Below are 24,554 nucleotides of genomic sequence, written 5' to 3'. Positions count from 1 at the left end.
TAAAGTACGCTCGATGTAAAACCCGGAATTGGCATTCCCAAAGTTTAACTGATGTAGAAAGGGTCAGGATGCGTTGAATAAGGCAACCCATATCTAAATCAGACGGCAATAAACCTAACTCCGGAAGTCAGCAAATTTACAGAGATTCCCACAACTTAGCCAGAGTAAGAAGGCATAAAGCTTTATGCAAGGCAGTAGTGGAAAGTCCTACATCCTTAAATTGTTCAAAGAAATCCCAAAGTTTATGTCTTAATCCCAGCCGCAGATCCTCCACCTCTAAAGAGCGCACATAATGGCCCAATTGCAAATAGGCAAAATAATCGGTAACCATAATTCCTTCCCGAAGTTGAAAGTTTCTCAGGGATGGGAGGGAACCATCAGGATGAAGTACGTGTGGCAATAAAGTCAAAACTCACTGAGCCCATCGTCAAAAGTGGGGTGGCAACTCTGGCTGGGAGAGAACTGAGGTGCCAGCAAGTAATTATTCTTTGAAGTGGGTGGAGAAAGAGAAGGTTCTTGTCTTTCAGGCAATGTGATAAGAGATGAAGAAAGTGTTGCAGAAAGTGAGAGAGAAATTTCCTGGCCAGACTATATGGTAGATATCCTGCAAACCGGATGGTTGGATAGGCTGGAGTGAGCAAGAGACGGCAACTTCAGCATTTGGAATCTAAGACAATACCAGGTGGACTTTACAGTCAATGACCCAGAAATATCAAAGAAGAGACAAGTTAATTTAATCATGTATTTTTAATGGGTATAACTAATAGGCAGACTGGATGAACCGTTCAGGTCTTTATCTGCCATCATTTGCTATGTTACCTGGCAGAAACCCAAAGAGTAGCAACATTCCAGAGCTGAGATTGTGATGTCATAAAGCCTCATTCCAACAATGTCTAAAAGCCAACCTCAGCAGTGATATCACAATGGCTCGATTAGATGGCAACTTCAACATTTGGAACCTAAGACAATACCAGGAGGACCTTACAGTCTATGACCCAGAAATATCAAAGAAGAGACAAGTTAATTTAATCATGTATTTGTAATGGGTTTAACTAAAGGGCATACTGGATGGACCATCCAGGTCTTTATCTGCCGTCATTACTATGTTTCCATGTATTAGATGTTATAGGCCTGATTTTAAAATGAATTTCCAAGCACCCTTGCTGCTTACACATATAGTCAGTGGTCTCATTAAAGGGCTGGCAATGTTGAATATAGGCCCTAAATGTAGAGCAGAACTCCCCCCTCACTCTTTCTCTTGTGTCAACTCTTATCTAATAAGTGTTTTATATTTTATCATAATGAGAGGGAGTCTAATTCCAGTACTGTATTTGCCTTATCAGTACCTGTCTCCCTCCAAGTTTGAGGAGAGAAATATTTGTGGTTAAGAAATTTGCGCTAACTCCATTCGTGATTTTGGGTACTGTCCCACCCGTATTCTACCCTTTGGATTAAAGATAGAAATTGCTAGACTTTGTGGTGACCTAGATTGGGTCAAAAGAATGGCTCAGAGATGATTGTCCAGGACCACTGATGCCTCTTTCCTAAATTTTTATTAATTACATCCATCTCTGTCCAATGGATTTGTCAGAGGCTGAGAGTTTGAAAGCAGGTCTCCACCAAAGCAGACGTGCCAAACCCCTCACTGCTCGTTGCTGCCTCTAAAGAAGCATAAAAAATTCCTGTACGATGAGGAGGGGTAGGAGGAAGGAGCGTCTTTCGTGAGTAATCTCAGGAAATATTTCTTTGTAGAACAGTGGTGGATGCTTAGCACAACCTCATGGTGGTAGGGAAAGACGCAAGGACTGTATCTGAATTTGAGGAAGCCTGGAACAAGCACCAAGGATCTCTGAGTCTGCAGCAGGGTTAGAACCACGGAAGACTGTGAAGACCTGCAAAGGGACCTAACGAAGCTAGAAGAGTGGGTGAAAAGTGGCAGATGTGTTTTAATATAGAGAAATGCAAGGTCATGCATATTGGGAAAAAGAACCCGATGTTCAGCTATGCAATGGGGGGATCATTGCTAGGGGTAAGCAACCTCGAAAGAGACCTAGGTGTGCTGGTGGATACAACAATGAAAGCATCAGCACAATGTGCGACGGCTTCAAAGAAAGCCAACAGAATGCTGGGTATTATCAGGAAGGGTATCACGACCAGGACGAAGGAAGTCATCATGCCGCTTTATCATGCTATGGTGCGCTCGCATCTGGAGTACTGTGTCTAGTATTGGTCGCCGTACCTCAAGGACATGGCAATACTTGAGGGGGTCCAGAGAAGAGCGACGAAAATGATAAGAGGTATGGAAAACTTGTCATATGCCGACAGGCTGGAAAAGCTGGGGCTGTTCTCCCTGGAAAAGTGGAGACTTAGAGGAGACATGATAGAAACTTTTAAGATCCTGAAAGGCATAGATAAGGTTGATAGGGATAGATTCTTCAGACTGTGGGGAACAACAAGTACAAGGGGGCACTCGGAGAAACTGAAAGGAGACAGGTTTAGAACCAATGCCAGGAAGTTCTTCACCCAGAGAGTGGTGGACACAAGGAACGCACTCCCGGAAGCTGTGATTGAACAGAACACAATACAGGGATTCAAAGTGGGTTTGGATAAATTCCTGAAGGAGAAGGGGATTAAGGGGTACATATAGAAGTAGTGATAGATTATAGGATGAGTTCAGGGACCATTGACAGGTCATGGACCTGATGGGCCGCCGCGGGTGCGGACTGCTGGACGCGATGGACCTCTGGTCTGACCCAGCGGAGGCAACTTTTTATGTTCTTATGTTCTTAAAAGAAGGGAGTGTAGAGCTGAGTTGTTGGTCTGGTTCAACGCACTGGATACGTTTCATCCCTGCTATGCCTCTTGGTCTGGCCCTTTGGTGAGGAGCCAACACACACACTGTCTATGACCTAGCTCACAGATTTAACCCCCATTTTTTCTCTCCAGCACTGCTGCTGGCCAAAAAAGCTGCCATTGGTGTCAAGGTCTATATTGTGTATTTAAACTGGGGAACAGGGAGCTCTTGTTGGTCTTGGCCGACTCAGATTTTGCAGAATTCCTTTCTTTGCTTTTTATTTTTCATCTCAGTAGCGGTGTGTGTGTCTCTCTCTGTTTCTCGGTCTTCTATCCCCAGTGTCCATTGTCTGTTCCCCAGGTGTTGGCATGTTTATTTTCTTCCAGACGCAGCCGAGTAATTTATACTCAAAGGACTTCCCTCTCTCCATTTTCCAGTCCATCCTTTTGATCAGCAGAGACTCACTTTCTCTCCCCCTATTGTTTTAGTCCCTTTTACTGGCCCAGCCTGGTGGAACACCACATCACATTGCACAGCTGGATTTCCTTGGCTCAGAAAAGCACCATTTCCTGTTCCAGTTCTGAGAAGCTAGATGTCTAATTTAACTGTTGAGGATGAGAGGGGGGAGAGTTGGGAAATCATGCTTGTATTTGACACAGCTCTACACAAACTGAGGAGGTGTAGAGAAGGAAGAAGGAGTGATCTAGTGGTTAGAGCTACAGCCTCAGGTTGTGACCCTGGGCAAGTTACTTAATCCTCCACTGCCCCAGGTACATTAGATAGATTGCGAGCCCACTGGGATAGATAGGAAAATGTCTGAAGTACCTGAGTGCAAACTGCTTTGAGTGTGGCTGTAAAAGTACAAAAAAGGCGGTATACAAGTCTCAATCCCTTTCTCTGATGTCATAATGCCTCATTCCACCAATAAGAGCCAGCCTCATCAGTGATGTCACAATGGCTTCATTGTTCTATACTTGGCTCACTTCTGGCATTGTACTGGAGCAGAGTGTGACACAGTGGTTAGAGCTACAGCCTCAACGCCCTGAGGTTGTGGGTTCAACTCCCACACTGCTCCCTGTGACCCTGGGCAAGTCACTCAATCCTCCATGGTCCCAGGCACATTAGATAGATTGTGAGTCCACCAGGACAGATAGGGAAAATGCATGTTCCTGATTGTAAACTGCTTAGATTACCTTGTAGGTGATATATAAAACCCCCCTTTTACAAAGCCTCATTAGGATTTTTGATCACCGGCCGCGGCATTAACTCTGACGCTCATAGAATTCCTATGAGCGTCAGAGCTCATACCACTGCGGCCGGCATAAAAAAACCTAACACGGCTTCATAAAAGCAGATTAAAATAAATAAAATACAGCAAAAGAAAGCATTGTGGAGGGGAAGTGTAGGGGTTGGGCTTAAGGGTGGAAGGGGGCTTCTTGTATGTGTACAAACAAGTCATTTTCCAGGGCTTCCCAAATATGTCCTGGGATACCACACATAGGTAGATTATTTAATAAATGTATATTCTGCTTATATTCCTGGGCAGATTACAGTAAAATCAGAGACGTAGAAAAGATACTCCGATTAATCCAATAAATCATAAAGTCTGTTCAAATTCTGAAAGACCTTAGTAAATAAATATGTTTCCCATTGCTTCTTAAGGGGTCTGTTTATTAAGGTGCGCTAACCAATTTAGTGCATGCTAATAATTAGCGCTCACCACATGCTAAGATGCCCCTAGGAATATAATGGATGTGTTAGCATTTAGCATGTGTTAAATCGGTTAGCGCACCTTAATAATACACTAACCATTGGAACTTCATTTCCATTGACATTGAATTCCACTCCTAAGGGTCAACTACAGAAAAGGGTCCTGACCACATGTAGCAAAATATTTCCTTTACCTCGAGACCAAAGAGCTGTAGAAAGGTTAATATTCAGTATTTGTGACAAATATTTTTTTAAAATTTTAGGCATTTATATACCGCCTATCAAAGTTATTATCTAAGTGGTTTACAATCAGGTACTCAAGTATTTTCCCTTCCCTGTCCCGCTGGGCTCACAATCTATCTAATGTACCTGGGGCAGTGGAGGATTGAGTGACTTATCCAGGGTCACAATGTGGTACTGTTTTCTGCAAAGTTTTAAATATTAACAGAAGCATTTTAAACTGTATTCTAAAATTCAGTTAGCGATATGTGCTCTTTCCTGTGAGAAACTTGGTTGCTTCTACAATGATGATCCACAGTGCATTGATTTTAAGAACAGCCCAAATATAGAACATTTTACAGTAATCAAGTACTGACGGGCAGTGTTGATTCAAGTACTTGAGTGAAAGTAAAAAATAAATGCACATTTTAATGTGTAAGTAAAAGTACTGAGAGGAACATACAACTTTTTTTTTTTTTTTTTTTTTACTTTCACTTGAATTAATTGTTTTATTGCCTAATATAATACTTTTTAAGTAAAAGGAAAAATGGCACAACTGCAATATTAACATTTTTATCCCAAGAACTTTACTGCTTTACAATTCAATCCACTTTGCTTTTAGTAAAACTAAATTTTGATAATAACTGTTATTCATTTGGATACACTTGTGAGCCATTATTAAACCAGCACAGTTACAAAGGTGTTCAAAAACTGAAATTGGCAGGACATGGAGTGTTCAGCCTGATAAAAAAGATCCTTTAAACCGGACCCAGTTGTAATATTCACTGATGACTTCTGACTGGGTCTGAACCGATCAAGGTAATCTCTCAGGAACCCTTGCCTTCCTTAGAGCAAAGGATGCTTTGTCATCACCATTTATTATCTGTCTTTTCATGAAGAGATTCACCCAAAGCAGTTTACAATTCATCGAATAGTAATCGGGTACTCTTAAGTATTTTCCCCTATCTGTCCCGGCAGGCTCAAAATCTGGCGCAATGGAGTAATAAGTGACTTGCCCAGAGTCACAAAGAGCAGATTGGGATTGAACTCTCAACCTCAGGTTGTCGAGACAGCAGCTCTAAGCACTAGGCCACCTCCGAGTGCTCTAGAAGTAATGCTATCTAATTCATCACTTGCATCTTCAAGTTTTAAGTTTAATAAGATTTGTTATCTATGCAGTATCATATATTTCAATGCGCATAACAATTTTCAAATGCATAAAAAAAAAAAAAAAAGGGTGGACAAAATATGACATTACATACAAATCATATAAGTTCTAATACAAACTAATACAAAAAGGGTAAATAGGATGGACTACAGTCTTTAATTTAAAAAAAATAAAATAAAAAGAAACATTTGGGGAGGAACATATAGGATGGGATCACATAAAATCCATTAGGATCTGAAGATTTTATATTTGGGAGATTAAGCTGTCTATGTATTGAATGCATCCTTATACAGAAAGCTTTTTAAGGAGCGCTTGAATTTTTCTAAGGATGGTTCATTAAGTAGATACAGTGATAAGTTGTTCCACAGCTGAGGAGCTATGACTGAGAAAATGGTAGATCTTCTGGTCCCTATTATTTTTAGAGAAGGAACAGTTAGTAAATTTTGTTGTATTGATCTAAATGGAGAGTACGGTATCAAAAGTTGAGCCAAAAATATCGGCGCGTGTGATTGTTGAATTTTAGCGTTTTGCTTCAGTCAGGTGTTTAGATTCCTGAAGAAGGGCTCCTCCCCGAAACCAGCGCGGTTGAACCTGTTTGCCTGGCGTATTCTTCTTGTGTTTCAGCTATGCGATTTTTCATTTTGCAGATAAGTACGTTATTTTTTGTTTTGTATTTTGTATTTTTATTTTTTGGTTGTATCTCTTTGGGGTTTTGGCTGGCAGGGTTCATTTAGGGGTCGCTCAGGTTTCATTGATTTACTCACCTGCTGATTTACTGGTTTGATTGGTGGATATTTTCACTTTGATTTTCAGCACACTCAGAGTGCTCAATGATGGTGTGCGGGTGGGGGTTTATTACCTCTACCTAAAAGGTGAAGTGTTGGAGCTGGACTCCTATCGCTGGTGGTTCACACTGAGAGCACCCTTTATTTTGATACCATTCACATTAGGTTGCAAGTAGTTTGTGCAGTGTGCACAGTCTGTGACCCTGAGCGCCCCCTTAATGAACCTTGATTTGACTAGGTCTGCCTTTTTTTGTTGTTGCTAGTTTAGGTTTGTGGCAGTTTTTGGAGTGTATTTTTGTGTTGAATTTTAAAGGTAAGCAATATGATTTTAAAAGTTATTCTATGTGTAATTGGTAGCCAATGTGCAGCCTGTAAAAGTGGTGTAACGTGGTCATATTTTTTTGATCTTGTAATAATTTTTATTGCTGTATTTTGTATGATGATGACCTGTCACAGAGAAGGCTTTCACAAAGTTGGAATCATGGTCTGTTGTTCTAACAATTTTTTGTCTGATAGTAAACCCCGTATGAAAACTTTGAGAATTGACATGAGAATGTCAAATGTGTGTGAACCATTAGGGCCATACAAGAGAATTCCTCTCTAAAGACTTTATTCAGTGGACAGTCATCCCAAAGTAAAAGATTTCCAATGGGGTGAGCAACAGACAGCTTCAGCTTCAGCTTCATCTCCACTTCAACGAAAGGAAACCCTGGAATGAGGAAGCACAGGATGAAGGTAAAAGTGGATAGATTCAGAAATATGTAACCTCAGAAAATACTTTTCCATGGAAAGGGTGGTAAATGCTTGGAATGGCCTCCCAATGGAGGTGGTGGAGACAAAATGTGTCTGATTTCAAGAAAGCTTGGGACAAGTTTGTGGATCTCTAAGGGAGCAGAGGGGATAGTAGATGACATGGTTAAACGGACTAGATAGACATGTGGAGGGGCTTAATCAAAAGATACGTCTAAGTCCAATTTGGATGTATGGCACTAGACACCCAAAGTCAGCAGCAGGTAAATGTCCACTCTCGAAAAATACATATAATTTTTTTTTTTTTTTGGGGGGGGGGGGGGAGAATCATCTATCTGGACATCCAGGCTATTGTTCATCCAAACCACGGCTATTGTTCATCCAGACTGCCAGGTCGTCTCTTTATACCACATTCTCGGCCAAAATTTCATCCAAGTCCAAAATGCCCAGAACAAGATCTTTTGGGTATGGGAGGGGCCAGCATTGTCATGGACTGGCCACCCAGACATGGCAGCAGAGCAGTGGGGTACCTTACAGGGCATTCTGTGAACGTCACAAAAAGGGTGCCACTTAAACATCTCACCAGAACTCCCTTATAGGTTATGGTGAGCCCCACAACCCCAGTAGCCCTTATGGCTGCAGGTGCCACCTATATGGCAGTATAGTAGGGTTTTGGAGGATTTTGGTGGCCACACGTGTTCCACCCACATGTAGTGGTTAGAGTGGCTTATGGGCCTGACTCCTCCTCTCTGTGGTTCACTAGCCCACCCCCCAGGCTATGTGCAACTCCTCTAGGCTTTCATATACTAGGTGCTGTTGTTCTGGACATAGGTATGTATTTTTATTCTGATCTTTGGGGGGGTGAGGGGGGTCAGTGAACACTGGGGGAGTGTGTGGGGGAGTCTTTACTTTGTCTCTGCAGTGGTTATCTGGTCACTTTGGATATTTTTTGGGCACTTATACCTGTTTTTACTCCATCTATGTCACAACGTATAAGTTCCATCCAGGAAGTCTAGTAAAACATTCGATTATCCCTGCTGGATGACTAAGTCTAGGTCGGCACACATCGCCCCCCAACCACTCCTCCAAATATGCTCCTTTTCAGATCTGGGTGCACAGCAGCATTCAGAGGCCTAAAAAGTCCCTGGCTACATCAAAAAAATAGGTTTGATTATCGGCTCTTGGACGACCTGTCTTTTAGGTCATCCAAGTTCTGACTTGGGCAGGTTTTTAGACATATTTAAGTTTTGATTATGAGCCCCATGGTTTTTATCTGCCTTCATTTTTCTCTGTCTCTATGTTAATGTGACCCAGTTCATCACATTACTGGAGACCAGTTCAACAAATACAAGCAACTCCACTAAGCTAGATTCAGTGAACAGCAAAACTTAAGATGAGATGATCCACTATTGTTGACGTGATGAGGTTTAACATTGGCAAACTCCTGTTTCAGTTTTTGCTGCTTTGTTTGTTTTGTCTGAACAAGCTGGAGGAGTGGGCAAATAAATGGCAGATGAGCTTCAATGTGGAGAAATGCAAGGTCTTGCATGTAAGGAAAAAGAACCCGAGGTTCTGCTACAAAATGGGGGGGTTGGTACTGGGGGAAAGTAACCTTGAGAAGGACTTGGGGGTGCTGGTGGACACCACAATGAAGCCAACGGCACAATGCGCAGCGGCCTCAAGGAAAGCAAACAGAATGCTGGGTATCATCAAGAAGGGTATTACAACCAGAACGAAGCGATGGTGCGACCACATCTGGAGTACTGTGTTTAGTACTGGTCGCCCTACCTGAAGAAGGATATGGCAATACTTGAGACGGTCCAGAGGAGAGCTACACGTATGATAAAGGGTATGGGAAACCTTTCATAAGCAGGCAGGCTAGAGAAACTGGGGCTCTTCTCCCTGGAAAAGTGGAGACTCAGAGGAGACATGATAGAGACATATAAAATCATGAAGGGCATTGAGAATGGTCTTGGGGCTAAAGGGTCTCTCGTACGAAGAAAGACTGAACAGATTGCAGCTCTACACTCTCGAAGAACGTAGGGAGAGGGGAGACATGATTGAGAAGTACTTCTTCACTCAGAGGGTGGTGGATACCTGGAATGCGCTTCCGGAGGGTGTGATAGGACAGAGTAATTTGCAGAGTTTCAAAGAGAAATTGGATAAATTCTTGAAAGAAGAAGTTATTGAAGGATATAGATAGGGAAGATATAGGATGAAGAAGGGTACAGTTAGAAGGATATAGTTAAGGAAGGATAAAAAGGATTGAGGGATATAAGGGATCACTTACAGGTCATGGACCTGATGGGCCGCCGCGGGAGCGGACTGCCGGGCGAGATGGACCTCTGGTCTGACCCGGCGGAGGCAATTCTTATGTTCTTATGTCTCGCATTTGCTTTTTTACTTTTTACTCTTAAGTAGAGAATGACACAGGGACAAAGTTTGTTCCCATTTCCGTCCCATCCCCATGGACTCTGACCCCATAACCAACCCGTCCCCGCAGGCTCCATCTCTGTCCCTGCCCCGTTCATGCAGACTCTGTCCTTATTTGCACAAGCCTTGAACGCTTATGATTTCATATTTAAATCTTTTTATTATAAAAGGGACACTATTCTGTACAACTGTTTATAAATCACAAATAGAGCCTTCCGTTTTGATCTGGTTTTGGTACAGCCTTCCCAAAGATTCAGTTGCCTATATTTTTACATCACTTGGGAAGGTAATTTGATCTTTCAGACATGGGTGTAGAAGAGAACCTAAACTCTGTAGTGGATGAACAGGAAAATAAATATCTATTAAATGTTAGAAATGTTCCTTGAAGCCAGCAACGATGGATGAGTCGGTTGCAGTAACAGTAAGATGCTTGAACAGCTGGGCACATGATGGAAAGATGTTGCAAATGGCAGACAAGACACAAACGATGCCATTTAACAGCAGTTCACTGAAATCCAAAAACGGCTTCTGCGGTTTTTATAATCGTTGAGGTCAGTTACCAAATTGTCTAAGATGTGTTAAGTTCTTACACAATGATGCTAGTCTCAAGCTTTTAGAAAATGACATGGGGACAAAATTTGGCCCTGTTCCCGTCTCTGCCCCGTGGTTAACTGCGGGTAGCCATCCTCATGTCATTCTCTACGTTTAAGTGCAAGCATCAGATGTAACTGAGTAAAAGTAGTAACATTATCCCAGGACAAGCAGGCAGCATATTCTTAACACATGGGTGACGTCACCGACGGAGCCCTCGGTACGGACCTTTTTAACTAGAAGTTTCTAGTTGGCCGCACCGCGCGTGCGCGAGTGCCTTCCCGCCCGACGGAGGAGTGCGTGGTCCCCAGTTTCTTCGTTTCCGCGGAGCGAAGAAGACGCGTGTGTTTTTTCAACGGCCGTTGAAACCACTTTTTTGCCTTCCCGCTCGCGCTTTTTTCCTTTTTTTTCTCTCTTTACCTTCGGGTTTATTTTTCTTTGATTTGCAAAAAAAAAAAAAAAAAAAAAACTTTGCTTTTTCGCCTTTTTTCTTTCGTTTTTGCCCCGGCGGGGCCTGTTGCCAGTATACAGGCCTCGGGCTTCGATTTTGCGGAGGCTATCTTCCCCTTCATGCCCCCGCAGGTCGGTTTTAAGAAGTGCCAGCGGTGTGCACGCCCGATCTCCATAACTGACCCACACAATTGGTGTTTGCAGTGTCTGGGTCCGGAGCATCGGGCGGACTCCTGCACCCGCTGTGCCACTCTTCAAAAGAGAACTCTTAAAAACCGAAGAATTCAACAAACTCTTCTCTTCGGCACCGAGTCGGCGATGGACTCCTCACCTTCAACGGCGGTACCTCAAAAATCGGCACCGTCGACATCGACACCGACCGACCCCACATCGGCGTCGCTGGCGCCAGGTAAGCCGGCTAAGAAGCCTTCCTCTTCCCTCGAGCGCCCTCCAGCTACGGTGGCGACACCGTCCCTACCGGCATCGCACCGGTCCCGCAAACGCTCCGCCCCGATCTCGGTGAGTGCCTCGTCATCGGCCTCCTCATCGCCGGGGCGTGGAGCGGCATCCAAGGAACCGAAGAAAAAGAAAGCGGTTCCGATGCCACCCCTAGATGACCGTATCTCGGCCATCTTAAAGGCTCAACTCCAGGAGCAGTTGAAGAAACAACTTGAACAACTGTTGCCCACTATCCTGGCACCGCTCCTTCCGGTACCAGACCGGCCCGAGCCCCGTACCGAGCCCCCGGTGTCCACCCCTTCGGTACCGGTGAACACCTCCATGCCGATCCTTTCGGCCCAACAACTTCATGGCGATCCGGTGGTTCATTCTCAGGCCACATTGGATCCTCCTCGGCACCAGGCGGTACGGCATTCTTCTCGGGACCGAGATCGACGCCGGTCGTCCTCCCCTGGTACCGTTTCGGTGCGCTCTGGAAAGTCTTTGTCCAAGACTCGCCATACCGCGCCCTCCACCCCGGTGTCTCGACATGCACCAGAGGTCAGGGACCCTGACTTATGGGAGGAAACTCCTCTCGGTACCGAGGAGGATCCCTCCTCATCTGATGAGGAACCATCGGCACCTGATGCCACCTCTAAACCAGAGCAGTCCTCATTTTCTAAATTTCTGAGAGAAATGTCTGCTGCCCTGTCCCTTCCCCTAGAATCTGACTCAAAAAAGTCTCAAGCCTTTCTAGAGGCTTTAGACTTTGAGCAACCTCCTAAGGAGTTCCTCAAGCTTCCCGTGCATGACATCCTACGGGAAACGTTCTACAAAAACTTGGAAAATCCCCTCACGGTACCGGGAGCCCCCCGTAAACTGGACAACCTTTACCGTGTCATCCCTATTCCTGGATTCGACAAATCTCAATTGCCCCATGAGTCCCTTCTGGTGGAATCCACCTTAAAAAAGACTCAGGGCTCCAGTGTCTATGCCTCTACCCCTCCTGGCAGAGAAGGTAAGACCATGGACAAGTTTGGCAAGAGGCTTTACCAGAATGCCATGCTTGCCAACAGGGCAAACAACTATTCCTTCCATTTTTCTTTCTATCTGAAACACTTGGTCCAACAACTGTCTGCCCTCCAGAAGTACCTTCCTGAGCGCAAGGTCCCGCTATTCCAACAACACATCTCTGGCCTTCTCCAAATGCGCAAATATATGGTCCGCTCAATATACGACTCCTTCGAGCTCACCTCTCGGGCCTCTGCCATGGCCGTAGCCATGCGTCGCTTAGCCTGGCTCAGAGTCTCCGACCTGGACATCAACCACCAGGATCGTTTGGCCAACGCCCCCTGTCTCGGGGATGAACTCTTTGGAGAGTCACTGGATTCCACCACCCAGAAACTCTCGGCCCATGAGACCAGGTGGGACACCCTGATCAAGCCGAAAAAGAAGGCTCCGCCTGCCCGACCCTATCGGCCTCAATCATCTTACCAGCGGAGGTTCTCAGCCAGGCCACTCAATCCGCCTCCCCAACAATCTCGGCGACCCCGTCAACAGCAGCACCATGCCCAGGCTCGATCTCAGGCCACTCAACCCTCTAAGCCTCCTCAGCCTGCTAAACAATCTCAGCCCTTTTGACTCTTCTCTCCAGGGCATAGCCAGTCATCCACCCTCGCTGCCTCTTCCACAGCCTATCGGGGGTCGTCTCACCATTTTCTCCAGCCGTTGGGAAGTCATCACGTCGGACCAGTGGGTCCTCAACATCATCCGCCACGGCTACTCTCTCAACTTCCAGACTCTTCCACCGGACAACCTTCCCGTAGAGTCTGCTTCACACTCATCTCAAACCCCCCTCCTCCTGAGGGAGGTTCAATCCCTCCTCCTTCTCAATGCCATCGAAGAAGTACCTCCAGATCAAAGGGGTCAGGGATTCTACTCCCGCTACTTCCTGGTTCCCAAAAAGACGGGAGACCTCCGTCCCATTCTCGATCTCAGGGACCTCAACAAGTGTCTGGTCAAGGAAAAGTTCAGAATGCTCTCCCTTGCCACGCTTTACCCTCTTCTTTCTCATCACGACTGGCTATGTTCCCTGGACCTCAAAGAGGCCTACACTCACATCTCCATCAATCAGAATTCTCGCCGCTACCTGCGGTTCCAGGTGCTACACCACCACTATCAGTACAAAGTGCTACCGTTTGGCCTCGCTTCCTCCCCCAGAGTCTTCACCAAGTGCCTTATAGTGGTGGCGGCCTTCCTCAGGTCTCACAACCTCCAGGTGTTCCCCTACTTGGACGATTGGTTGGTGAAAGCACCTTCATCTCAACTCGTGCTACAAGCTACTCATCACACCATCTCTCTCCTCCACCTCCTGGGGTTCGAGATCAACTACCCCAAGTCGCATCTGCTTCCCACCCAGCGACTTCAATTCATTGGAGCAGTTCTGGACACCACGCTGATGAGGGCCTTTCTCCCCTCCGATCGCCAGCGGACCCTGCTCCATCTCTGCCGTCAGGTACTCATGCATCCCTCCATTCCTGCCCGACAGATGATGGTCCTCCTGGGTCACATGGCCTCGACGGTGCATGTCCTTCCTCTGGCACGTCTCCACCTTCGTACGCCTCAGTGGACTCTCGCCAACCAATGGTCACAGACTACAGATCTTCTTTCTCATCCCATCTCTGTGACATCATCTCTTCAGCAATCTCTCCAATGGTGGTTGAACTCCTCAAATCTTTCCAGGGGTCTACTTTTTCATCTGCCCCCCCCCTCTATGATCATCACCACCGATGCGTCCCCCTACGCGTGGGGAGCTCACCTAGGAGATCTACGCACCCAGGGACTTTGGACCCCACAGGAGCGTCGTCATCACATAAATTTCCTGGAACTCAGAGCCATGTTCTACGCCCTCAAGGCTTTCCAACATCTTCTCTGCCCTCAAGTCCTCCTCCTGTGCACAGACAATCAAGTCGCCATGTACTACATAAACAAGCAAGGCGGCACCGGATCTCGCCCCCTTTGTTTGGAGGCTCTGCGCATCTGGACCTGGGCCACGGACCGCAATCTCTTTCTCAGGGCGGTCTATATCCAGGGCGAACAGAACTCTCTGGCCGACAATCTCAGCCGCATCCTTCAACCGCACGAGTGGACGTTGGACCCTCCGACTCTGCTCTCCATCTTTGCTCGATGGGGCACTCCGCAGGTGGACCTCTTTGCAGCACCTCACAACCATCAGCTGCCCCAATTCTGTTCCAGACTCTTCTCTCCTCACCGTCTGGCTCCGGATGCATTCCTGCTCGACTGGAGGGATCGGTTCCTGTATGCCTTCCCTCCACTTCCTCTGATGTTGCGGACCTTGTCCAAACTCCGCAAGGACAACGCCACCATGATTCTTATCGCACCTCGGTGGCCTCGCCAACACTGGTTCTCACTCCTGCTCCAACTCAGCTCCAGGGAACCCATTCTCCTTCCTGTGTTTCCTACTCTACTTACGCAGCAACATCAGTCTCTACTGCATCCCAATCTGTCTTCGCTCCACCTGACAGCTTGGTTTCTCTCGGGCTGACCTCTCCAGAGAACCTATCTCAGCCGGTCCGCCTCATCTTGGACGCCTCCAGGAAGCCGGCCACCCTCCAATGTTACCATCAGAAATGGACCAGATTCTCCTCGTGGTGTCTCCGGCATCGTCAGGAACCCACCTCCTTAGCGGTGGAAACTGTATTGGAATATTTACTCTCGCTGTCCAATGCTGGCCTCAAAACTACCTCCATCAGAGTCCACCTCAGTGCCATCACTGCGTTTCATGAGCCTATTCTCGGAAAACCCCTCACGGCTCATCCTCTGGTTTCCAGATTTATGAGAGGTCTCTTCAATATCAAACCGCCTCTCAAGCCTCCTCCTGTCGTCTGGGACCTCAATGTGGTTCTCTCAGCACTCATGAAACCTCCGTTTGAGCCTCTTGCCACTACTTCGCTCAGGCTTCTTACCTGGAAGGTGCTTTTCCTAATTGCCATCACCTCTGCCAGGAGGGTTAGCGAACTGCATGCACTGGTTGCTGACCCACCATTCACTGTTTTTCACCATGACAAGGTTGTTCTGCGTACCCACCCTAAATTCCTTCCCAAGGTGGTCTCGGCTTTTCACCTCAACCAGTCCATTGTGTTGCCCGTCTTCTTCCCTAAGCCTCACTCGCATCCTGGGGAACAGGCGTTGCACACGCTGGATTGTAAGCGTGCCCTTGCTTACTACCTTGATCGTTCCAGAGCTCAACGAACATCTCCTCAGCTATTTTTATCTTTCGATCCCAACCGTTTGGGTCGTCCTGTCTCCAAACGGACACTTTCAAATTGGCTTGCTGCCTGTATTGCATTCTGCTATGCTCGGGCCGGTCTCTCACTGGAAGGAACTGTCACGGCCCACAGAGTCCGAGCTATGGCTGCTTCTGTAGCTTTCCTCCGTTCCACGCCCATCGAGGAAATCTGCAAGGCGGCCACTTGGTCCTCAGTTCACACGTTCACTACTCACTACTGTCTGGATGCGTTCTCCAGACGGGATGGACACTTCGGCCAATCTGTGTTACAAAATTTATTTTCCTAATGGCCAACCATCCCACCTCCCTCTTTGTTAGCTTGGAGGTCACCCATGTGTTAAGAATATGCTGCCTGCTTGTCCTGGGATAAAGCACAGTTACTTACCGTAACAGGTGTTATCCAGGGACAGCAGGCAGATATTCTTACGTCCCACCCACCTCCCCGGGTTGGCTTCTTAGCTGGCTTATCCTAACTGGGGACCACGCACTCCTCCGTCGGGCGGGAAGGCACTCGCGCACGCGCGGTGCGGCCAACTAGAAACTTCTAGTTAAAAAGGTCCGTACCGAGGGCTCCGTCGGTGACGTCACCCATGTGTTAAGAATATCTGCCTGCTGTCCCTGGATAACACCTGTTACGGTAAGTAACTGTGCTTTTTGTGAAATTATTACTTCAGTAAAAGCAGCCCGCATTTCTTGTACTTTACAAGTGAAAGTGTCAAAACTTTCATTGAAGTACAGTAATTACTTTCTATACAATACTGCTGACAGGACTGACGATACTTAGTATGTACGACAACCTGAAGCACTAGAGCATAAAAGTTGCCATACGCGGACAGACTGAAGGTCCATAAAGCCCAGCATCCTGTTTTCAACAGAGGGCAACCCAGGTCCCAAGTACCTAGCTAGATCCCAAGTAGTAAAACAAATTATGCTGCTTATCATCCTAGGAATAAGCAGTGGATTACCCCAAGCCATCTCAATAATGGCCTATGGGCTTCTCTTATAGGAAATTATCCAAACCTTTTTTTAAACCTTGCTAAGCTAACTGATTTTCACCACATTCTCCGGCAACGAAGTCCAGAGTTTAGTTATGCATGTGAGTGAAGAAATATTTTCTCTGGTTTGTTTTAAATCTACTACTGAGTAGCTTCATGGCATGCCCCCTAGTTCTAGTATTTTTTTGGAAAGAATAAACATGTTTGCAAATCTGTCTCTTGCATATTCATTGTGGGTATCCTGAAAACCTGACTTGTTCTGGGGCCACTGGGATGGAATTGGGAAGCCCTGTCTTAGGCAGTGCTTATCCTTGGAATTGCCCTGTGACCTTGTAACTCTGCAGCCTAAAGCAGTCCTTGCGCTTGGGAGCTGACCTTCTCAGTTTTCTCACAGGTGCTTGTTTCTGGGATAAGCAGCATATTTGTTTAAATGATTTTTATTGATGACAACATACAATTCCTTACTAACAACACAAACATTGTACCTTTGTCATTCAACAACGTGAAAACCTCCCCCCTATACGAATTCCACAATACACTCCAATGGGGAAGTACAACACCAAATAACTAGAACATTGCAACAATGAAATACCTTCAAACCCCTCACTTCCCGCCTGCCCCAAATATAGCCCCCTCTCCTCCCCCCTTCGCAACCCCAACCCCTCCCCCCTGGTGGCAAACTAAAAAGCAAGGATCCCTTGAGCCCCCACAATCCCCATTATAACTCATTAAGAAAGTTACTGCGCCTCCTAGAATGTAATTGCATCAAATATGGCGCCCCTGATTTTTAGATAAAGGGCCTGTTTTACAAAGCCGCGCAGCAACAGCTCCGAAGCCCTTTAAATCTTTATGGGCTTCAGGGCTGTTACCGCGCTGCAGTCGCTAGCGCGGCTTTGTAAAATAGGCCCAAAGATTCCTCCTCTTCCATTTCCCTCTAGCATCCCTGGCCTCCCAACTGGCCAGTTGATGTAGCGTGTTACGCCAGTGTCAATAAGCGGGTATATCTGCTGATGTCCAATGTTGCAGAGTACACTTTCGTGCTACCAAGCACGTTTTGCGGCATAACAAAGTTGTCGCCGCAGGCAATATCCCAAATACTCACGGGACATCCAAGACCAGCTGGGAGACCGTGCCCTCAACATGCACATTGGTGATTCGACACATAAAGCCCACATACGGTTCCAAAATTGCCTAATACCATGACATTGCCAGAAGACATGTTTCAGGAGGAGTGTCGAGGGCGGGACATGGGCCGGCTTAGACTTAGTCGTACCGAAAGTTATACAGCCCAGGGTCAACGGAACTTGGACGTTGTGACTTAGACCAGTGTTCTTCAACCGCCGGTCTGTGGACCGGTACCGGTCCGCAGAAAATTCCTGCCGGTCCGTGCAGGGCCGGCGAGATCGGATTAGATTAGTATCTGGCGTGTCCCCAAGCTTTACACTAGCTGTTCATTTAAGTGCTAAACTCTAACAAACATGCACTGTCTGTCAATTCTATCAACCAATTACAGTTGAGGGGAGGGGCGGATAAGCCTGTTCTTGCCACGCCTCCTCCTCCCCTTCCCAGTCTTTCGAGCTTTGAATCTAGGAGGAGCTACACGCTTACTTATGCGCAGCATCTGCCTAGTCTGTCAGCCAGTCAAGGTAGAGTGGAGGGGCGGGTGAGCCTGTTCTTGCCTTGCCTTCTCCTCCTCCCAGCATTTCATAGCTATGACGTTTTACACATTGAAGTTTGAAGGATTGAATGTCGGGTACATCAGACGGCCAAGATGGTGACCACCGGTGGGACTTGCAACTCGACCGGAGTGAAGAAGACTCATTTGGGCATCCCCAAGGCAGTGTTTGTGGTGAGTGTGCTATGAGGGTACGTTCTTCTGGAAGGCTCAGTTGTCGGCCATCCCTCGCTCTCTCCCTTCCCCCACCCCAGTCTGCCCTGGGGGCGGTAACCGCGTGGTTACTGAGCGCCTCCATACATGGCATTTAGTTTCTGCGGCTCGGGCTGCTCGTGTGGGAGCTTAGATGCATTTGGTAGACGTTTCTCTTCTCTTCCTAAATCGTACGTGGCTCTGAGCACTTCCCATCTTCGGGAAATGGTATGTCCTACTTTGGCAGGTTGGGCAGAGCGTTGAGTGGCATTAAAATAAAAAGCAGTCGCTGAAAAGAAAGCATGTGTCGTGTGTCCCTGTTAGTACTGCAGAGGTCATAATTTTGATTGCCCTGGGATCTTTCAGCTTTGTAATGTAAAAAGAAAACTAGTTCCTTCTAACGAGTGTAGTGCTTTGTTTCGCTTGTTGTCGGTTTACGTTTAATTTACTAAACCCATAGTTTTGAATTGTGTTTTAGACTAGAGGAGAGATGGCAGGGGGAGACAGAGACAGGCAGTTTCTGGAAGGGCCAGACAGTGGATGGAACGGGCAGATGCTGGATTGAAGAGACAGGGCAGACGCTGGAAGGAAAAGAGTGAAAAGAAGATGAAAGCAGAAACCAGAGACAACAAAAGGTAGGAAAAAAAATTGTATTTCTATTTTGTCATTAGAATATATCAGATTTGAAATATATATCCTGCTAGAGACATAACTGGGGACTGCAAAGCCCAGGCAGTGCTTCTTTAGCTTCCAGCTGGCTTAGGGCTCTCTCTGACCAGGGGGCACTCCCCTATTCCTATCATGTGTGACTGCAGTATTCTGTTAGCATGATATTTCTGTGTAGCATTCTGTAATAATTTGTCTTGTTCAGTTTTCTTGATAGTAGAGAGGATATATGTGAAGGGGAGGGGAGACAGGGGTTTTGTTGGTCCTTGCTCTGTATATTTGTATTTATAAAATGACAATTGTACAGAATATTGTTTCTTTTTATACTTTAATAAAATACGTTCAATATAAAATCATAACTTGTGGCTTGTGCGGATGGGATCAGATGGTTTGCGGGGACCAAGCTTGCGGAGACGGGGCGGAAATGTTTTTTTAAATTTCAGTGTTAGTAGTTTGCCGGTCCACAAAATAATTCTTTTATTTCTGCTGGTCCACGGGTGTAAAAAGGTTGAAAAGCACTGACTTAGACCATGTAAAACATGGTCTAAGTCACAAAAACCCACCTAAAATCACCAGACAACCACTTCAAACACATAAAACAGACCCCCACACACTACCCCAGTGATCATCGAACCCCCCACCCCATAAAAATATTAATCACACCTTTAAAATTCAGCCTCCAGACCATCATCACCTGGCAGCCTGGCAAAGGAAAGCCTAGTTGTGCTGCACAGAGGCATCTTAAGCCGTCTTGGGGGTGGGTTAGGGCCCCCTAGAGAGGAGGACCCATGCCCATAAGCCCCTGTAATCACTGCATTGATACTTAAACATGTGCACTCCCCTATACCCCCAAAACCCTTTTGTACTTGCATATAAGTGGCTCCTGCAACCATAGGGGCTATTAGTGTGGTAGATAAGTGGGTCTAGGGGATTCTGGAGGTAGTTTGGGGGGCTCACCATGACCTATAAGGGAGCTGTAGTGAGGAGAAGACATGGCACCCTGTAAGGTACCCCACTATTTAGGTGCCATGTCTGGGTGTTCAGTCCATCACTTTGCAGACACCTCCCACGTCCAACAGGGCTTGTTCTAGGCGTTTTGGACTTGAATGAAAAGTTGGACGAAAATGTGGTATAAAGATGGACGATTTAGCGGCTTGGACAATCAGATCGGCAGGACGTATAGTTAGACGATTTTCGAAACAAAAAAAATTTTGGACGCATTTTTCAAAAACGTGTCCTAGGCTGTTTTTTTTACTTTGGACGACTTAGACGAAAACGGACTTAGACGTCCCTTTCAATTGTGCCCCTCCACGTCTTTAGCATGTCCAAGCTCACAGCTATGAAACATCACCAAATGCTGAGGCTGTTGCAAAACAGGAAGCCTTATATTGACTGGTGTGAATGGAGAGGGCAACTCCTCTTGCCCTGCACAGAACTTTTTTTTTTTGAGGGGGGGAAGGATTTCTTGTATTGTATGCAGCCGTTTGATAAGCCTTGTGTTTAAGGGCTATGTTACAACATTGTGTTACAGTGCTTGCTGTGTTCATCTGTTTCTGAAAACTTTTTAATAAAATAAATATTTAAAATATTTATTTGAGGTTTGGGAGGTTCGTAAATTTCCTAGACGAACTCATATTTTTTTTTTTTGAAAATTTGGGATCCATATATTCAAAATCTTTCCTCTAGAGCACGAAGTATGATTCTTAATGTTTTATATTGAAGTTTAAGAAACTTTCATTGCATCTCAACACCTTGTAATTTGTGTCATCTTTCATTCTGGGGGAGGGGAGGGAATATGGTGGATGATAGTAATTTGTTTGTAAATTTTTGAACTATATATTTGTTTAATTCATTCATTAAAATGTTATAATTGGAAATAAAACTAGGGGGGGAGGGGGGAAGGGTATAGGGGGGGGTGTATAGAAGTTTGAATAGGTAATATGGAAATATATTTTGGAGGAATATGTATGGAATATTAGAATTTTGAATTTAATTGTAATGAATATTTTATTATATTGTATATTTATTTGATTCCTTCAATAAAATGTTTTAAATTAAAAAAAAAAAAGACCATTGACTTTTTCTGTTTTCCCATCTACTCTCTTTCAGATTGGCTGTAAGGCTTTGGTATTCCCCTCAAAATTTAAAACACAGAACTACTATGATCTCTTGAAGACAATTTGCCCTGAACTGGAGAAATCAAATGCAGGAGCAATAAAGAGTTCCAAGTAAGTGAGGGGTCCTGCAGGTCCTTCTGCGCTCATCCACTAATTCTAAAACATTTGATTACGTCACCCCGGTGTTGAAAAAAGCCCATTGGCTTCCTGTCCCGCACAGTATAACATATAAAATTGCCTTGTTAATCTTCAAAACACATAAAACTAAGGGGTCCTTTTATCAAGCTGCGGTAGGGGTTTAACTTGCGTAATGCTAGCTGCTAATGCCTGCATTGAGCAGGCGTTAGTTTTTTAGCCGGCCGCGGGGGTTAGCGCGTGATGGAATGTCCAATGCGCTAACCCCACTAGCGCAGCTTGATAAAAGGACCCCTAAGGAACCTGCTTTTATTTAGAAATTTCTTTTTTTATTTTGTAAATCTTTATTAGTTTTCAATTATTAACAGAGCAATACAGAAATTTCTTATTCCGTATGATCCACCCAGAGCTTTAAGATATACAACTCAACACTTACTCTTCGTACCTTCACTAAAGATTAATAATAATAATAAAGCTTTATTTATATCCCGTCATACCTGTTCAGTTCAAGATGGTATACAATAGCAGAAAAGTACAAAGTAGATGATGAACCTTTTCGGTTCTAGACAGTATATAATAGTGGATAGAGTAGTGGATAGTTACAAAGTGGGATTGTGGGGACATTTAACAATATAAGTATAAGTAAGGGGGTAGGAGGAAAGAGAGAGGTGGAAGTAGAGGGGGGAAAGCTGAAGGGAGGGGCGGGGAGCTTTCAGAAAGAGTCAGGGGTTTGGAAGATCAGACGAATTTGTCGAATAGTACTCGCCGTATGACAACATTTTCAGTAACTGCCCCCACGATCTGGAATTCATTACCAACACACATTAGGGAACAAAAAAAACCTAGATAAATTTAAAGGGGCTTTGAAATGTTTCCTCTTTAAAGACCACAATTGGGGGGGGGGGGGAGTAGGGAAGGGGAAAAAAGGAGGGTAGGGAAGGGAAAGGAGGGGATGGGAATAGGGGAAATGTATAGAGGTATGAAATAGGTAATTTGGAATTATATTTTGGAGGAATGATAGAAATATGTATGAAAATTAGTATTGTGAATCTAATTGTAATGAATTTCTTATTGTATTATATTATTGTATACTTATTTGATTCCTTCAATAAAAAGTTTTAAATTAAAGACCAAAAACAAAAATTCAAAAATTCCACAACCAACAATTGCAAAAATCAAAACAAAAATGGAACTCAAAATATAGAACTTGATAGATATATGCTTAATTGTCTAGCATTTTCAAAAAATTAAGATCTAAAACAGATAATTCCATAAATAGTTAGATAATCTGTAGCAAGGAGGAAAGACCTCAGACCATATGTCCGGGCCACATACCAGCCTAATGGCCGTTCAGCCATACGGACAGAAATTTCAATCACTGGCCTTCTTCCGCCACCTCCAATTAATGTGCAAAATCACGCTTTATGATGTATAAATAAAACAAAATATAAAAATCCACTTATCTTAGTGGTGCCAACCAAATTGTTCTAAAGACTGATTCTGACGAGCTCGTTTCGCCATATCTTCTTCAGAGAATCAGAACACACAACAACGGAGCTATATCTCGAGGGCTCACTTGGCCTTTGTCATCCTATGACAACGTTTGTGTAATGGCGTTTGCCTCTTTAAAGACACCTTTGAGCACTGATTGACCCCATTTTAAGCCTAAAAAATAGCCAGGAATCTGTTCCCCTTTATTCCTATCGTTTTCTCCTTTTATGCTCTCTTTTCTTGAATTTCTTGTAGTTGGACCCTCGACCCTCTCGTTCAATTATATGTTGCATCTATGTATGCCGCTTGCACATGTCCTTGCTTTAATTTTTGTACTCCCCCACATTTTTATTGTATATCACCTAGAATCTAAGCTAGACGATCAATCAAATTTTCAATAAAACTTGATCCACTATGCACTCCCTCGTGTAACCTTCCTTGCCCTTCCTTCCTTGCACAGAGGTTTGAAATTGAAACAAACGTCAGGTACACTTGGTTCCTGTAAATGGCCAATTGCATATCAGGGTCAAGGTTAGAGTGGACATGGGAAGTAGGACTGATGCCAGGCTGGACTTTTAGGCCCTGATTCTCCAAAAGTGCGTCCCGATTTTAGGCAGCTGTAGACGTCCTACAGCTGTCTAATCAGCCAATCGGGATGCACGTTTTTAAAAAAAAAATGCTCCCCAGGCAGGCCTGAAGGCACCTCCGGGAGCCTAGGGAGACCCGCAAGATACCTAAGCTCGCCTACAAGCCTTAGGCGAACTTAGGCGGCCCTACTCGTCTCCCTAGTAGAGGAAGAGACGCTTAAAATGTAGGCCAGCAAAATGCTGGTCTACATTGTAAGTAGACGCGGCCGCTATACTGATCGCGGCAAGGGATCGCCCTGCTGCAATAAAGTATAGCGGCCGCGGCCGCCTGTCCCATCACCGACAGGAGGATGCCTAACTCCTCCTGTCGGAACCCCGAACCCCGGACCCCCCTCCCCCCCAAACTCGTAATCGCCGACAGGAGGATGCCCAACTCCTCCTGCCGGAAAGCCCAACGACCCCCCGCCCCAACTAATCTCCCTCCCCAACTAACCTTTCAATGTTGGTCAGCTGGACGGGTCTTGCTGCCGTCCAGCCGACGGGTCTGCCTCGTGGAAATGAGACGGCACGCCCCTTCCCGGCCCATCCCCACTAATCCTAAGACCTGATTGGCCTAGGCTAGGCACCTTGGCCAATCAGGCCTTAGGATTAGTGGGGATGGGCGGACCCGCTATGCCTAAGGCCTGATTGGTCCAGGCTTCTACAGCCTGGGCCAATCAGGCCTTAGATTTAGCGGGGATGGGCCGGGAAGGGGCGTGCCGTCTCATTTCTACGAGGCAGACCCGTCGGCTGGACGGCAGCAAGACCCGTCCAGCTGACCAACATTGAAAGGTTAGTTGGGGGAGGGAGATTAATTGGGGCGGGGGGTCGTTGGGCTTTCCGGCAGGAGGAGTTGGGCATCCTCCTGTCGGCGATTACGAGTTTGGGGGGAGGGGGGTCCGGGGTTCCGACAGGAGGAGTTGGGCATCCTCCTGTCGGCGATTACGAGTTGGGGGGGAGGGGGGGAGGGGTTCCGACAGGAGGAGTTAGGCATTCTCCTGTCGGTGATG

General features: G+C 45.8%; 1 protein-coding gene across 4 annotated transcripts in view; it reads left to right on the top strand.

The window, feature by feature from the left end:
* ACSF2 (acyl-CoA synthetase family member 2) overlaps positions 1-24,554 on the top strand; it is a 131,621-nt gene that overhangs the window by 28,299 nt on the left and 78,768 nt on the right. For all 4 annotated transcript variants that reach the window (XR_004540863.1, XR_004540862.1, XM_033960851.1 and 1 more), the window contains exon 5: positions 21,285-21,403. Coding sequence is in view for 2 of the 4 variants with exons in the window: in XM_033960851.1 (XP_033816742.1) it covers positions 21,285-21,403 (119 nt within the window). In the remaining 2 variants the exon portion in view is untranslated. The remainder of the gene's footprint in view (positions 1-21,284; positions 21,404-24,554) is intronic.

The sequence above is a fragment of the Geotrypetes seraphini genome, chromosome 10 (assembly GCF_902459505.1).
Source record: "Geotrypetes seraphini chromosome 10, aGeoSer1.1, whole genome shotgun sequence".
NCBI lineage: Eukaryota > Metazoa > Chordata > Amphibia > Gymnophiona > Dermophiidae > Geotrypetes > Geotrypetes seraphini.
Note: the sequence above shows the minus strand (reverse complement) of the source record. Positions and strands in the feature narration are given on the sequence as shown.